This window comes from Spermophilus citellus (genome assembly GCF_964194105.1).
Source record: "Spermophilus citellus genome assembly, chromosome: 10".
Taxonomy (NCBI): domain Eukaryota; kingdom Metazoa; phylum Chordata; class Mammalia; order Rodentia; family Sciuridae; genus Spermophilus; species Spermophilus citellus.
In genome coordinates, this window is record NC_138197.1 from 41,432,878 (window position 1) to 41,451,286 (window position 18,409).

At 36.7% G+C, this 18,409-nt stretch overlaps 1 protein-coding gene across 1 annotated transcript in view; it reads right to left on the reverse strand.

Annotated features, from left to right (window-relative positions):
• Positions 1 to 16,928, reverse strand: part of RERG (RAS like estrogen regulated growth inhibitor) — a 121,979-nt gene extending 105,051 nt beyond the window's left edge. The window contains exons 1-2 of the mRNA XM_081311304.1: positions 16,652 to 16,928; positions 12,910 to 13,082 (exon numbers count right to left, since the gene is read on the reverse strand). Coding sequence (XP_081167430.1) covers positions 12,910 to 12,970 — 61 coding nt within the window. The 5' untranslated portion in view covers positions 12,971 to 13,082; positions 16,652 to 16,928. The remainder of the gene's footprint in view (positions 1 to 12,909; positions 13,083 to 16,651) is intronic.
• Between the last annotated feature and the right edge of the window lie 1,481 nt (positions 16,929 to 18,409).

Genomic DNA, 18,409 nt, shown 5'->3' on the forward strand with positions numbered 1-18,409 from the left:
TACAAAAAAAAGCCTCACATTTAATCTGCCCCACAGAGTAATTTTCCACACACTTTGTGTACTCCCACCCTATAAAGTTAACACCACAGAGCAGAGTGTGTGTCTCTTTTATTTATCACTTTATCATCTGTACCTTCAACAGTACCTGACAGTGTCTATCACACACAACTCATAAACAACTACATATGTGATACTTTTTTTTTGAAGTTGGAACTTTTTTTTTTTTGCAAATGGAAATTGAATACTTAGCAAATAATCAAACAATGTAAGGATTCCTAAAGTGTGGGCCCTAGACTGGCATCAGCATCACCCAGGGAATCATTAGAAACGTGAATGCTCTGGCCCCATTACAGACCTACAAAATTTGGTACATATTGAGTATCCCTTGTCTGAAATGCTTGGGTCTAGAAGTGTTTACTGAGTCAGTACCCCTGGAAGTAGTGTTCTGAAACACAGAGCTTAACAAACCCTCCAGATGATTGTGAGGCATGGCGAAGTTTCATTGATTGCCATAACCCAATAAAGAAAACTAGCCCACACTCTGCTCTAATTTGTAGTAGCAGATATGAATCCATGAATGCATCCATTTCAGTACAGAAGTATAAATAAATACAGATCTTGGAATAAATATCTGGAAAAATGAGTTTCTGTATATAAGTGATATTTGAGTCAACAATGTTTGAAAACTGTAAAAAAATTATGTAGCAATGTACCTTGAGTTGTAAGAAAAACATGTAACACAGAAACAAGAGATATAAAAGACAATAAAAAATAATAGATTATTACTGTGAGACTTCCTCCCATATCATTTTTTTATGGTATGTGTCCTAAACAGAAGTTATTTAATAAACATGGGAATAATGTGTCATGATGTTTATGTCCCTACACCAAGACTCAAAGACCTATGCTTTTTTTTAAACCCATCTAAGCTAAAAGTTATTTTAAAAATGGGATTTCTCATTTTAATGAGTTAAGTAATATGGGAAAATAGAAAATTCTATGACTTAAGAGCATCAAAGTTCTATAATGTTCCAAAGTGAACAAACTTCCAGATCGCAGAAAGCAGGGAGGGGCAAAACATATGTGGATCCAACAGGCTCCTGACAGGCCAGAAGAACTGATTCAATCTAACAAAACAATATTTAAGAGGATGAAAATAAACTTCTACACCTGGGCTAAACACTCACACCCTGTTTAGGTATAGGTTTGGGAATATTTGGCTCAGCAATAGCATATATTAAAAAACCAAAAAGGACATACCAAAACAAAACAGCAAGCCCAAAAGCCTTCATTTGCAATGAACTCTCTCCATGGGCGAGCATCTTATCCCCTGTTACCCTGAAAGCAGCAGTAACCTTAGGATGCCTTAGCAGCAGTGTCTAGAAGCCAAATCACAGCTCTGCTCTGATCTGTTCTGAGTGAACCACCTCTGCAATGACTGTGTTCCATTCCTGGCCCCACACTTCATGGAGTGCACGGTGGAGTGTATCAGGGAGAAGAATGCTGTTACTAGAAACCAGGATCTCTTTGCAGAAAATGAAGTAACTATTTGTCCCTAGACTAGGAAGAAAGAACTCAGGCCTGAGTGAAGGCATGCTAGTTATCTCCAAGTATGTGAGGGGCTGTATAAGAAGAGAGATTTATCATGTCTATGTGACTCTAAACTGTGAAAGTTAATGTCCATGAGGAGAAGCTAAAAAGTCTTTGGTTCCAAAGAAGTTAAAGCAACCAACAGGAAGAGTTGTTGTAATAGTTTCATGTGTTAATTTGGCTGGGCTGTAGTATGCATGCATTCAACACTAATGTAGGCGATAATATGAAGTAATCTGTAGATGTAGTTGTAGATAATACCACCCACATTATCCCGAGTAAAGAAGATTACTCGGGATAATGTGGGTGGGCCCCACTTAATTTTCTGGAAGGCCTTAAGTGCAAAAAAAGTCATCATTGACAACACATCTGGTACTTCCAGAGGCTTTTGCCATGCATTAGTTGTTCACTGATTACTGGATTTCTTATAAAACATAACATCAGGTTTTACAGGGATCTTATAAAATTCCAATGGTCATCTCATTCTTGACAGAAAATGTTTAAAAGGAAGTGGAAAAGAACTGCATGATACAAAATGAAAATATTTAGTATAAAAGTTGCAATAGTTTTGCACAGTCATAAACTAGGATTCTAACCCTGGCTCTAGCACCGGCCATCAAGGTGATCTATCCAAGGCTCTCTATAATAGGTGTCTCTCATACATATGCATATAAGTTTTGCATATCTGTTTATTCATGCAGAAATTACCTATTTCAGACTGCTTTGCCTTTACAATATTTTTAATGGGGTGAAAGAAGCTATGCTTGTTTTTCTGAAACTACATCAATTTTCAAAGGCAGCTATGGCAACAGACATGCATTTGCACTGGAATTTTGGCTTCAAGGCCAGTACCACCTTGAAATTTGGCTGATTTTCCCAAACCTGTAAGTTGGAGAAATACCAGGAATAAAAAGGGAAATTACAGAGATGATTTAAAATTTATTTCATTCCCCTTAATGTTAGTTCTTGTCAGTTGCCTAGAAAAAAAGTCAAGATCATAATGGAACCACTATTCTTTGAAAACATAAACAAAATTGATAAACCCCTAGCCAAACTAACAAAGAAAAAGACAGAGAAAACCCAAATTGCTAAAATTTGCAATGAAAAAGGAAATATCACCATGGATACCAATGAAATACAGAAGATAATCAAAAGCTACTTTAAAAATCTATAATCCAATAAAACAGAAAATCTTGAAGACATCAACAAATTTCTAGAGACATATGAACTATCCAAATGAATCAAGAGAACAGAAATTTAAACAAATCAATTTCAAATTCAAATCAATTTCTAATAGTGTCTTCAATTTCATTTAAATGAAATTGAAGACACTATTATAAGCCTACCAACAAAGAAAAGCTAAGGATCAGATGGATTCTCAGTTGAGCTCTACAAGACCTTTCAAAGAAGAACTTACACAAATATTCCATGAAATAGAAAAGGAAGGAACCCTTTCGAACTCATTCTATGAAGCTAGCATCACTCTGATACCAAAACCAGACACTTATTCACCAAGGAAAAATAAGTTCAGACCAATATCCCTGTTGAACATTGATGCAAAAATTCTCAATAAAATACTGGCAAATTACATACAGAAGTATATTAAGTAAATACAGAATAATGGCATGGGCAAATAGGGATATTTGCACCATAATCAAGTGGGGTTCATCCCAGGGATGCAAGATTGGTTCAACATATGGAAATCAATAAACATAATTCACCACATCAGTAGACTTAAAGGTAAGAATCACATGATTATCTCAATAGATGCAGAAAAAGCATTTGACAAAATTCAGCACCCCTACATGTTCAAAACAACAGAAAAACTAGAGAATAATAGGAACTAACATTGTAAAAGCTATATATGCTAAACCCAAGGCCAACATCATTCTAAATGGAGAAAAACTGAAAACATTTCCTCTAAAAACTGGAACAAGACAGGGATGCCCTCTTTCACCACTCCTATTCAACATAGTTCTCAAAACCCTAGCCAGAACAATTAGACAAAATAAAGAAATTAAAGGGATATGAGTAGGAAAAAAAGCTCAAAATATTCCTACTTTCCCATGCCATGATTCTATATTTAGAAGACCCAAAAGACTCTACTAGAAAGTCCTAGAACTCATAAATGAATTCAGCAAAGTAGCATGGTTCAAAATCAATACCAATAAATCAACTGTATTTCTATATACCAAGGTTATATCAACTGAAAGAGAAATGAGAAAAACCATCCCCTTTACATAAGCCTCAAAGAAAATAAAACATTTGGGAATCAATCTAACAAAAGAGGTAAAAGACCTCTACAATGAGAACTACAGAAAGAAATTGAAGAAGACCTCAGAAAATAGAAATATCTCCCATGTTCTTGGATAGGCAGAGACAATATTATCAAAATTGCCATTCTACCAAAAGCACTCTACAGATTTAATGCAGTTCCTATAAAGATCCTAAGCAAATGACCCCTGCAAAGGCCAGATGGTAAATGTTTTAGGGTCTGCAGGCCACACAGTCTCTGCCAAAAACTTCTCAGCTCTGCAGTTGCAGCACCAAAGCAGCCACAAGAAGATAAAAATGAATCAGATAAAATTATATGCTCCAATAAAATTATAAATATTGAAAAAAAAAAGATCCCAATGACATTCTTCAAATAAATAGGAAAAGCAATCATGAAATTCATTTGGAGAAACAAGAGGCTCACAATAGCCAAAACAATCCTTAGCATACAAAGTGATACAAGAGGCATCACAGTACCAGATCTTAAGTTATACTACAGAGCTATAGTAACAAAAACAGCATGGTATTGGCACAAAACATACATGAAGTCCAATGGAACAGAATAGAAGACAGAGAGACATACCCACATAAATACAGTTATCTCATCCTAGACAAAGGTGCCATGAATATACATTGGAGAAAAGATAGCCCCTTCAACAAATGGTGCTGGGAAAGCTGGAAATCCATATTTAATAGAATAAAACTGAACCCCTATTTCAATCCGCACAAAACTCAACTCTAAGTGAATCAAGGACCTAGGTATTAGATCAGAGACCCTGCACTTACTAGAAGAAAAAGCAGGCTCAGCTTTCCAACATGTCATCTTAGGAACCAAATTCCATAACAAGACTCCTAAAGGGTAAGAAATAAAATAAAGATTCAATAAATGGAATGGTATCAAACTGAAAAGCATCTTCATAGCAAAGAAAACAATCAAGAATGTGTACAGGGATTCTACAGATTGAGAGAAAAATCTTGACCACCAGTACCTCAAATAAGGCAATAATCTCCAGGGTATACAAAGAACTAAAAAAACTCAACACCAGAAAAATAAATAACCAAATCAATAATGGGCAAAGGAATTGAACAAATACTTCACAGAAGATGGTACATGAGTGGTCAAAAAACATGAAAAAATGTTCAACATCTCTAGCAATTAGAGAAATGCAATTAGAGTGAGATGCCATCTTACTCCAGTCAGAATATAAGTAAAAATAAATGTTGGTGAGGATGTGGGGGGAAAAAGTAATCTCGTACATTGTTGATGGGACTGCAAATTGGTGCAACCACTATGGAAAGTATGAAGATTTTTCAGAAAACTTAGAATGGAACTACCATTTGACCTAGCTAAGCCCACTAATCTGTCTATACCCAAAGGGCTTAAAAACAGTGATGCAGCCACATCCAATTTTGTAGAAGCCCAACTCACAATAGCCAAGCTATGAAAACAACCTAGGTGTCCTTCATTGGACAAATGGATAAAGAAAATGTGGTATATATATATACACCGTGGAATATTATTCAGCCATAAAGAAAAAAAATGAAATTATGGCATTTGCCAGTGAATGGATGATACTGGAGAATATCATGCTAAGTGAAATAAGCCAATCCCAAAAAGCCAAAGGCTGAATGTTCTCTCTGATTCATTCTCTCTGATTCATGGATGCTCACCCACAACAAGGGAGAGTAGGGAGGGGAAGAATAGAAGTCCATTAGATTAGACAAATGGAAACGAAGGGAAGGGAGCGGGGAAAGGAATAGGAGAGACAGTAGAATTAATTAGTCATAACTCTCATAGCCTTGTATTTGTATACATGACCAGGGAAACTCCACATCATGTACAATCACAAGAGTGGGAACCTAAATAGAATAAGTTATACTCTATGTATGTATATTCTACTGTCATGTAGAACTGAAAATAAAAAAAATGGAATCAATAGATGCAGGATATTTAACTACAGAAGTAATGTTTTAATGAATAAATTAGTAATCAAATACAAATAAATGACCATCAAATTTTAATAATATATTAAAACTGAAAAAGCAGAGATAGAAATATATCCTTTTGACTTTGAAAAATTATTCTTGGTTTTGTTTCATTTTGTTCTCCAGTATTATTTCTTCCGTATATTTTTCTTTTTATTTGTTTTTAATTTTTCCTTTTCGTACCAGCCTCCCACCCTTGCCCCCATCATAACATTTTGGTTTGTTCATTTGTTTGCAGGCTGGGGAGTGAACCCAGAGCCTTGTACATGCCTGGCCGCTGCTCTACCACTGAATCACATCCCCAAGCCCCATCAGAACATTTTTAAAGTATGTATGTATGTATGTATTTATTTATTTTCAATTAAGATAGTGATTTTTTGTCCAGGGCTGGGGATTGAACCCAAGGTCTCACACATGCTAGGAAAGTACTCTACCATCATACTATACCCCCAGCCAACTGTGACATTTCTTAACAGAAAAGCTTTAACTGAGAATTGGTTATTGACAATCTAAAAGTATTTAACTTGTCACCAATGAACAACTAATTTTAATTTCATTTCATCTCTTTTTTTTTCCCAGTCCTCTTAACCTCAATTCCTCATCTCTGCTTTTCTTGCTGGACATGCAAGAAAAATCCACAATAATGGATAAATTACTTAGAGGTCTGTTTTCAACACATATCCATAGGCATCTGCAATTTGAAAATGTCACTTTATTGCCCTTAGGGTGGACAAAACAAATAGCAATTACCTCATCTAGGCTATTTGCTTCTTCTTGGTTTTCCATGTGCAGGTAAAGAAAGATAAATTTTAGGAACCAAAGTAACCATATTGCCTTATTTTATGACAACAAAAAGACAATTTTTTTTCTAGTCTCAGCAAAACATCCCAAGCATAGTTGCCCTCCTTTGCTCCAATCCTTTAAAAACTAACTATTCCTGTAACCAACAACTTCACAAGGAATCAATGGACCTTATTTCTGGCAATCCTTTGATTTAAAAAACCAACTAGGAAAAACTTCTTCACACACACACACACACACACACACATTTCCAGGGCTAGGACACTTGACTAACGTTTTAAAAAAATTACCATTAAGATCATATAATCTTACATCTATACCATGACACCACCAAAGTGGCTATCACTGGAAAAATAAAGAAAACACGCACGCGCGCACACACACATGCGCGCACACACACACACACACACACACACACACACACACACACACCAGAATGCTACTCAGCTTTATGAAAAACAGGAAATTTTATGATTTGCAACAATACAGATGAACTAGCAGACTTTAACTAAGGAAATAAGCCAGGCACAAAGAGACAAATACCATATGATCTCACTTATATGAGGAATCTACAAAAGCCAAATTCATAGAAGTAGACAGTAGAATGATGTTTACCAGAGTGGGGGATGAGAGTGGATGGGGCAAGGGAAGGCTTTGGTCAAAGGATAGGAAATCTCAAACAGGAGGAATAAGTTCTGACGAGCTATTGCACATCCTGGTGACTTTAATCGATTTACTGTTAACTTATTAATAAGTTAATGTATTACAGATCTCAAGATATCTAAAGGAAGATTTCACGTGTCCTAATTACAAAGAAATGACAAATATTTAAGGTTATGGATATGTTAATTAGCCTGATCTGATCATTTGATGATGAGCATAATGATTATTTGTCAAAAAACGAAAACTTCAAAAGCCATAATTGATGGTAAAGGAAAAGAGATTATATAATCTTAGAAAATAATGTCCTCAAACTTGACAAGATGATTGGGACCTGGAGGGTCAAAACAGGTCTAGGGTGCTCATCAGTATTCTGGTCTCCATCTTGAGCACACATAAAGAATTCATTTTATTCACTGGGCAGGAAGCAATTGCTTTTATATTCAAACAATATTATGGATTAATATTAAATTTTGCATATGTTTTACATAAATAATAAAATTCACAAAATAATCACATGATTATGAGACGTTTACATCCCCAAAGCTCTCTGGATCCTTCTCTTCTATTTTTTTTTAACCTTTATTTATTTATTTTTTTTCTTTTTTTTTTATTGGTTGTTCACAACATTACAAAGCTCTTGACAAATCATATTTCATACATTAGAATCAAGTGGGTTATGAACTCCCATTTTTACCCCAAATACAGATTGCAGAATCACATCGGTTACACATCACATTTTTACATACTGCCATATTAGTGACTGTTGTATTCTGCTATCCCTCCTCCCCTCCTTCTCTTCTATTATAAATACTTTGAAAGTACCACTTAAGAAGCATTGTACTGCACCATAAAGTCTAAAGGAGGGGAAAGAACTGGGGTAGAACTACTTAAATAGAAAATAAGTTTTAAAACACAAAAAATTATTATATAAGAAACCTGACTTCGAAAAATGCTATTGATATTAATATATATGCAATCTCATAAATATATCTGTCATGAGGTACACATATATTATAACAGGTTTTTTGGTACTTATTGGGAAATTCACATTTAAAATTAGAACTGAGGCTGTCTTATTTGAAAATAAATTGACAAAAACTTAATTTTTTATATATAATTGAGAGTGAGGGGAACAGCAGGCAAGAACAAGAAAATGGTCCAAAAAATTAAGGAAAAATTAAACTACTTCTCTTCATACCAAGGGAAAAATATATCACAAGTTTGTTTTATTGGGCACCCAATTTATAGTCCAGCAATCTGAGTGTATGAACTTGAGCTTTCATGGGTGAGTGCATCAATTAGTTTTTGAATTAGAGGATAGCATTACTCAATTAACTTTGAGACTAGCCCTTTCAAGAAACATATTTTTGCAATGGCACACGAAATTTCAATTCTAAAATGAGAATGTCAACTGTGAAACTAAATTTAAAATTTCAGTTTTTTTTTTTTTTTTTCCTATCAGGCCTTCCTACACTTACTACAAACTTGAATAGTATGAATACAGGAAGCACTTAAATTAAAAAAAAAATGTGTGCATTCCAGGTTTATTGGCAAGTCTTATCGCTTTAATTACTTGGAGCCTGTCAAAATACAGGCTGATGCACATAAGTAAGCCTGCATGCCACATTATCAGAGCTTTGCCCTCAGTCAGTGAAGGTCAGTGTTTACCCTGTGGGGTAGAAGAAGATGAAAACCCTGTCCTACACTATGCAGCACCCCCACAGTGCTCACTATACTGCCTCTCAGCCAGCAAGCTCACTTGAAGATGGAACTGCAAGGTGAAACTAGACAGAAGGAAGATCTGTACATTGACAATAGACCATGTAAATACCGCCACACACATATTATACACATGCACACCCCTCACATGTTTTATCCGTCCTCCTTAGTGGTTAGCACCTTAGTAAATTTTGCCTCTGCTGACACTTCTATGGTCAACCTGTCAACCAAAAAGTTCTGCTTAATGTTAAATTCTGTTTTAAACAGAGAGGGCCCATCTATCACATGGCTTAGGAAGTCAGCTAGTACATACCAGAAGCACTTTCCAATTAAAGGGTGTTAATTTATTGATGACACCAACATATTTCTGTCTATTTTTCCAAGATTGAACATAAGCCATAAAAAAAGGATTATTATAATCATCAGTAGCCAAGCTGTAATTGACATTAACCAGACTTTGAGTTCAAGAAAGAGAGAAAAATGTGGGGTGTATGTGTGTGTGTGTGCGCGCACAAGCACATTGACGGTATGCTGAGTAAAGATAAAGTTTTTTTTTTTTATCTTATGAACTTTCTGACTTTTGTAAAAACCAAAATGCCCACTTGAATATATCTTCGATTATACATGTTCATCAGAGAACTTCTAAATTAAAATAAGCATACTTGGAAACATTATATTAATACAAGTTAGTAGTTGGGCATTTGCTATGTGCCAAAACAGTTGTATAGAATTCATTTGATCCTAATAACTGATATAGGCACTACTATATGCTTTTTATAAGTGAAGAAATTGAGAAGTAACTTGCCACAAGTTGCCAAATTCAGACAGTTAATAAAGCATAAAATTGTGAGTCAAATACCATGTGATTCCAGAGCTAATGTTATTGATGACAGTTATTTAACTATTAATTAGCAAATGGACAATATGGTCTTATAATCCCCAAATACCAATTTGCTACTTAGTATGGGGAAAAGAGGAGGGGGACAAGTAAGACTTGAAGCCTTCAAAACAATTCTCACAGATCCAAGTCAAACAGAGATGCTCAGTTTCTACCAGCCCAAGATCTCAAGCTCGCTCTCTTAGGGATGCTTCCTCCACTATTTGGGGAGAAATTAAATTGTGAGGGCCCAGGGGAAGATCATGGCCAATCTTGGGAGGCAGCTGAGTAACTAAGGAGTTGCAGTACATTGCAACAGGAATAATTTCTTGCAGACTTAAAAATGCAAAATGGGAGTTCATAACCCACTTGAATCTAATGTATGAAATATGATATGTCAAGAGCTTTGTAATGTTTTGAACAACCAATAAAAAAAATCACACCATGTCAAAAAAAATGCAAACATTACTTATGAGACTGATATAGCTAGCTTCTATAGTAGAAAAGTGACAGTGTGGGACAATGACAAGGCAGAGACAAGATAGAGCCATATTACAAATAAATAAAAATAAACATGAATTCAGTACTGCTACCATTTATTTTCAAAATCAATAGGTATAAAAATAGTCTGAGGTTGTTGGCACTGAACTATAGGAAAAGTTTTCTCCCATGTGTGAGTCAAACTGGTGGTACTTTTCAAATGTGAGGTGTGGTGACAGGTCTCAAGCAAACAGCCTGATGTTGAAATATGGAAACAAGGTCTCTACATCTCTACAGGTGGCAGACTAAAAAGGCAATTGTTGAAGGTACGAAGTCTACTATGGTCATTTTCACCCAAATGAAAATGGTGAATGTATAAAAGGTGGACAGAGAAACCAGTCCAAAGAAGGTTCGTTTACTAAGAATCACAATTTTCGAGCTGGTAAAGGACTTGGCGAGCAATTTAAATAAACCTCAGCATTTTACATCAAATAAAACTAATCAGCAGAAGTTGTCTTCTGGGTGCAGGTGTTATTTTTGGCTATGGTTGTGAGGAATCATCCAGAGATATAGCTCATGGACTAAGAAGACAAGAGGATGCATGCAAAGACCCAGTTTCCTAAAGGCAGATGAAGAGCAGCCCATGAAGGCAGCTGTTAGGGGCAATAGAGAGGGAGCAGAAAGCCAAGGAGCAGGCAGCCATGGAGCTTGGGAAGGAAGAGAAGAGTGGTTGTGTTATATGGTAGAAAGAGGTCAAAGAAGATCAGACTAGAAAACGTTCATCAGTTTTGTTAAGTATTAACAGGGGTGACTTTTTCAAGATTGCTATGTTTTAAATAATGAATTGGAGATGGGAAAAAGTTCACTTGAGAAAAAAACAAAGATAGCACAGTGGACAGAGACATGCTCAGGGGAAACAGGTCAGGAGAGAATGACAGGAATAATTGAAACAATTCAGGGAAAGACAGAGAAGCTGGCGTCATAGCTCAGGCTTGATGGATCAGCCTTAATAGAGGGAGGTAGCACTGCTTCCTGATGGGGAAGATGGGAAAGGAATGGGTATACACAGCATCAAGTGGTTCTTCCAGCTGATTTATATTTTTAAACCATGTGGAGTTTATTTCAATAGGTGATATGAGGCTTTAAAAAAAAATCCCTTTCCCTTACTGTTTATGGTACGTGTGGAATGAACAAATGAAGGCCCAGCCCTTCATTCACAAGAACTTAGACAAGCTGTAGTTGGTAGCACAGGCCTGTCCCATGCTCCTGTCGACAGCTACAGAAGCCAGGTTCTCACACCATTAGGAAACGTTGAGATTAAGAGGAAGGGGTTCAACTATCTTCAATCTTGTGAATGCCGGCAGTTTCTTAGCCTCGCCAACTATTTTCCTAGCTCGGATTCTGCCAGGGGCAAAAGCAAATAGCAAGTAGAAGAAAAGCTTGGTGGAAGCAAAAGCTCATGAGAAAATTAAAAGAAAAATAGAGAGTAAGAGTTATAATAGGGAAGATGACTGCTGACAATAACGAGAGAGTAGGTCAGGAAAGAGAAGTCAGTCAGTCACGGAACTGAAATATGCTTATGTGTGTGTGTGTGTACTTGAGATCATGTGGATTACCTGCTGCATTGGATTACCAGTTTATTTCCAAATGGGTTTCCCTCTACAAACATGCACTCACTAGATCCCTGTTTGAGTCCTTTCCTGAGATCCAGAAACACTGTGTGCAAAGTCAAATATGGCTCCTTCCTTCAATAAGACAGCAAGTCAGTCTCTGAGAAGCCATATTTTCCTGATATTTTAGCAACATTTCTGTTAGTATATTTTTATTATAAAATTTAAAACATTGTGTACAAATTGAATATCAGTTACATTTCTTGATTCCAACATTTCACCCGTAATCTTAAAGGTATGGAAACCTTTTCTCTGGTGGGGAATAAAAAAGCCTTTGAATTATTAATGCAAGCCAAAATTTACTGATTAAAATTCATCCCAGAGCATTGGTAATGGTTGTCTTAGCATCCTCCTCTAGCTTAAAAGTGTTGGACCATAATGTAATTTTGTTTCTCATAAATATATATTCATTCAACACCAGTTATTAAGTACTGAATACATCCTTGACATTCCCCTGTTTTCTGAGAATATCAAAATGAATGAGATGGAAAACTGACCCCTTAGACTCTCACAGAGAGTAAAGAGCAAATATATTTTTCAATTTCCACAATCTGATTTTTTGGGAGTTCATTTAATATCCTCCCTCAGAATACCAAGAACTATGATATATCCATTTCTTTGTATATCATCAGCAAAACTACTTTATTATTAAGAAAAATGGTACATACATACAGTCATTTACACAACATAAGGATTACAGATAAAGAAAAAGAAATTCATATAAAAGAACAGCCTGTGAGAATATGAGAAGTGCCTACCACCCACTTGTCCAATCATAAGAAGCAGTAGCAAATACACACGTGTGCGCTCCCAAACAGACACACACAACAACCACAACAAGAGTCTTACCTGACTTGCCCACTCCTGCTCTGCCAAATACTGCCAGCTTGACCTCTGCACTTTTAGCCATGATGGGGGATGGTAGAACTTACTGTTGTTAAAACTAAAGAGCTGAGCAAATGTTTTTGGTCCCAGTCTCTGGATTCACTGTATCATTGTAAGTCTTGGAAGAATTCACAGTCCTTAGACAAAAGAGATTTGAAAATTCATAAGTGACTGGAAAACGAATTAATATTTATTAAATATCTACTCTATGCCAGTCACATTCACTTTACCAACATTTTCTAAATTTATCTTCATCCCCATCCTATGAGAGTGCTATAGTAATCGACTTATAAGCTGTTCAACTAATTAATGGTGGATTGAATTTGAATCCATTTGATCCAACATGTGCATTTACATACTCAATATCATTGTTTCTTGGCAGTCATTAATAATAAACACTTGAAGTATTGAATATGTGTATTTGTCATCCATCTGTAAGTATCCAGCACACAGATGGAGTCATCTTGAAGCTCTTTATTTCCCTTTGGTTTGAGTACCATTTATTTTATGAATAAATGATCAACTTCATTGCCACATAATTCAATTTTCCATTTCAGGGTTAAATTTTATCTCAGTTTACACTAGATCACATGGTCAAGTTGTATAAGAAATATATGTTTATGAAGTCAATAAAAATGGTCTGGTACAAAAAGAAAGAAAGAAGGAAGGAAGGAAGGAAGGAAGGAAGGAAGGAAGGAAGGAAGGAAAGAGAGAGAGAGAGAGAGAGAAGGAGGGAGGGAGGGAGGGAGGGAGGGAGAAAGAAAGAAAGAAAGAAAGAAAGAAAGAAAGAAAGAAAGAAAGAAAGAAAGAAAAGAAAAGAAAAGAAAAGATAAATGTCATGCTCCAAATTCTGAGTCCTTTTTTGTGGCACCCTTAAAAAATTAGTTCTAATATTGTCCTAACAGTTGGCATGTGACATTGTATAGAGTGTAAGCACATTTTATATAGGTTGGTGCTTTGGAACACATCTAGGTTCTTACCACCAAGGACATGTAAATTTGGAAAGATCCTTGGGAGGACAGCCAAAGGGATCTTTTAGTCATCGCAAGAGTCTGCATGTCCAGATAATCATCCTGTGCCTGATTTACTACTTTCAGCAATGGAAGGTGGGTTCATTACATCTAAAAACTGTTCCATTTCTAGTCAGTCCCTTCTAATTAGAACTATCTTTCTTCTACTTATCTCCAATCTGCTTTCTATCACTTCTTCTCACATGTCCTTACTTTTGTCTATGAAGTAGCTCAAAATAAGTCTATTTTTTTCTTTTCCTTGGAACTCTTCGAGTAGCCTAGCATCTGTTAGAATGCTTTGCCCCGTTCCAGGCTTCTACTTTCCAGCATGTTTATTCAGCTCTTTGTGGGATCTCCAGCATGGGATATTTCTTGTTTATAATATTTTGACTTTCACCTTCCCCTTTCACCATATGCACTATTCCCCTCTGGCTCTGGCTATTCAATCACTTCACTGTGGCCTCCACTATATTCACTACTTGACATGTGACCTGAGAAACTGACACAGCAAAAGTTCTCTGAGAGGTTTGCTCTCCATTATCTGCATGCCACAGTTGTGCAATAGCCCAGCTACTCACAGTAGGGCTCACATCTTTTACATGTATTGCAAACTTCCCCACACAGAACTTCTGCAACCAATGATTTCAACACAAATACTAAACTTCAAGTTTATCTGTGTTAAACTTGGTCACAACAGTCCACAATGTACCCATTTTCCAGCCTATAAATATACACTTGAAATAAATATGTGTTAACTTCTCCTTCCAGCATTTTTTCATCTACAACTTTTAAAAAGAACTGAAGAGAAAGAGAAAAAGTGAAAAATCCTTCTGACAAACTATTTCCACAAAGAAACAACACAAAAATATTTTTTACATTATGCACTGAAGCCATCAAGTTGTACCTAACAATTTTTGTATTTGCTGATTTCCAAAGTGCCAGAGCTTTCTCTGAGCAAAGCTATTAACATTAGCTATTGTTTACTTCATTTTCAAATGAAAAATCTTAGTAATCATTAATAGTACAAAACCCAAAAGCTTAAACATCTGCAATTTGTCCAGTCCCATACTTTTGGCTAAAGATAAAAGGATTTCTTTATTCGTCATTTTACATGTATTCATTAAGAAAAGGCCTCTGTGTTTCAGGTTCAGTGCTTCATCACAGAAGCAGAATATATTAAGAAATATTAACTATAAAAACTCTAGGTGAGAATAGTTTCTGGTTAGCATTTCTTTGAAATATACAAGTGCCAAAAACTTGCATAAAAATAATTGACTATTCCACTCAAAAAATAGCTTATTCTCATGTATATAAAAGACACATAATTGTCCATTTGATTAATGCTTCATAAATCTCATCAAACAAGTTTTTTTAAATGTCACATATTTCAGTAACTCCCAAATGGCCTCAGAGGCATAGGACTTTCACATATGAAAGAAAGATTATGTGGGTTATTTTTTTCCATTTATAACCTAATAAAGCTACAGCTGGTTATTATCAACCTTATGTATAGTTAGAACAAAAAAAAATCGCTTTAAAGGAAGACACAAAACTGATATAGATTGTTCATTTTATTTCTCTCATGAAAATATGAAAAGTTACATTTGACAAGATAGAAAACAAAGATAAATGTATAAATTGTTGTAATAAAGAATCTGCTGCCAAGATTCTGATGTTCAAATAGCTCATAATCTGAGCTCTTCCATAACATGGATCTAAGAAAACAGTTTTTTTTTTTCTAATGTTGTGCAGAAATATTCTGACTATGGTTAGAAGTTGCCCTTCACTTCTTATGTGGGTAGGTAGTGCTTTAGCAGGGACAAAACTTTCAATTCCTATCAATCCTAAAGGTAAAGTCCTAAATATTCAAATTAAAGGTGTAGTCCCCCCCCAAACACGAATTAATAGAAAATATAAAGCAAAACCTAGCTCCAAATTCTGTATTATTACTAATGCATTCATTGATCCATTCCACACTTACATTGAGCATATATAAACAAAAGCAGCTACTCTGGAGGTGCTCAGACTCTATTTAGACCTATGACATTAGTCACTAGAACCTTATTTATTTATTTATGAAAAGGTTTCATTCCTTGTAAACGATTCCCAAGACTATACTTACCAAGGTTCATGCTTTCTACTTCCTCTTCAGGGGCGGGGGGGAGGGGAGAGAGGGGAGCATCTTTATAATCATTTTTCTAACTAAGTGCAGCTGTTTTAAGGGAGCAAAGAACCTAGTCCGGTCGTGGGAATGAGATTCTCCTCTCTTTGAGCCAATCCTTCTCTGGTTTTGAAATCAAGTTTTCCTGGTTCCATTACTAGGAATTTTCCCTTATCTTATCACCACGCAGCACCCACAGCAACAAGGATAATTGTGCAAGCCCCTTGGCTATGGCGTTACTCTGAAATCAACAGGTATCCTGCACCCATAGCCAAGCTCCTTGTGGACTGAAGGTCACTGGCTTTCAAACTAGAGAGTAAATGTCACTTATATCAAAAGGACATTCCCAGTCTCAGCTCAGAGAGTGCTGTCAAGCCTGGGTGCTGGCGTTCACATCTCTTAGCGAACTCCAAAGACACCCTACAAAGACCCAGTGACGAGGAGAACTGACCCAGAGGCCGAGGGCTCAGGACTTAAAACGGGTCTGCAGGGAGTCGTCCCGAATGAGCAACCTAGACACGTGCGTGACACTCACCTGTTCACACTCTCCAGGCCAAGAGAGCGGCGGTCCTTTGCAAGTTCGTAGTCGGTCCCCTAAGACCGCGAGGCCCTCCCGCGCTGACCCGCCCAGGCTGCAGGCTGCGTTTCGGACTTGCCAAGCTGCGATCGCAGGTGGAAGAAGCAACAGTAGCAAGTGTGGGTGGCCAGGCAGCGGGGGTCGCCTGCCTAGCGCTTGCTGGGACTAGCGGCGGAGAGACTGCGGCAGGACGCGAGCACTGCCCGGCTGAGGCCGCTGCGCTCCACGGCCAGGATGCTGCAGTGAGGCGCTTTGGCGCCCCCTGCTGGGACCTGGGGCTGGCTCCTCCCGCACTGCTGCCTCCCGAGCTTGACAGCCTGAGATGCCGCCTTTAAAGTACTGCACCCAAGGCTGGCTTCTCTCCTTTGCCCAGTTCCAGGCCTCCAGGCTCTGGCAGACCGACTTTCCTGAATTAAAACCTTGCGTATGAAAGCGTCACTACGTGGTGTTTTCTATTCCTTTCTTCAAATAATTTTCACAATATTTCTTGGAAATACACTTACTTATCCCCATAATATCTAAAGGAGAAGATTAAAAGAAGAAAAAGAAAAGAAAAAAAAAATTAGTCAAAGGCTAGTAAATGACTGGAAGAAAATCCAGGCTGGGTTGGAAGCTGAGAGATGCATGGAAAGACATAAATGATGAATTCAACAGAAATTCATATTTCTATATCTAAGAAAGTTCCAAAGCTTTCCACCATCCATACTAGACCAGTGTTATAAGATTTGTCTTGGAGTCATACCCCACCATGCTGAAAACCTAACAAAGAAGTAATATGCTATCCTAGACCTGTTTTTGCATTCTTCAACTCATTTCATATTTACAGCCTTCCTTGAGGTAAGCACTAGTATTGTAGTTGCTAGCCCTTCACAGATGAGAAGGGGGACTTAGCTTCAGAGAGGTTAAATAATTTCCCAAAGATGATGAAATTTGTAAGCAAAGGAGCAAGAAACACCTATGTTACCGGTTTTGGTTGTTATTGCCATTTTGTTTTGTTTGTTTTTATCATTCCAAATGTAAGCATTCTTACCAAGGTACCAGGTGGCTTCCAGAAAACTACTGCAATATGAGCAGACAGGGGCCCAAGGCTAAGTGAACAATCTAGAGAATGTCAATGATGAAAGGGAGGTAACCATGGAGGCAGTTTCCAAAGTTGGTACTGCCTGGAAAAATCACTGCAGCCCCAAGCTGGGAACCAGGTTGAATTAAGTGGCTGGATGTGTGCTAGAAGTAGGGATTGTATAGTTGAGTAGGGATTTCTCTGAAAGCTCAAACATCACTCCTCTATGAGTTTCCTGATTCCTAGCTTACCCCCAGCATCTTCTGTAGTGCCTGGCATATAGTGGGTATTTAAAATGTAATTGTTTGATGAATGAAAAGAATGAGTTTGTAGCAGGATACATGTGAATTGTTTATGGGTTGAATTTGGGACAGAATATCCAGTAAGAATTGAATAGATGGGTCTAAAATTTGAGAGATAGATATTTTAAGTGTCTCAGGGCACACTAGATCTTTGAACCCTGGAATGGAAAAACAATTGCCCATACAGATTATATAGAATTTTATAGAATTTCAATTGCATGGAATTTTGTGGTGTTAATGTGTTCAAGATTCACCTTTATCTTCTTCCCACATTGAATCTTGTATTCAGAATAGTATTTAATAAAAATATTCATGAATATATATATACTGTATGTAATATATATATATTAATAG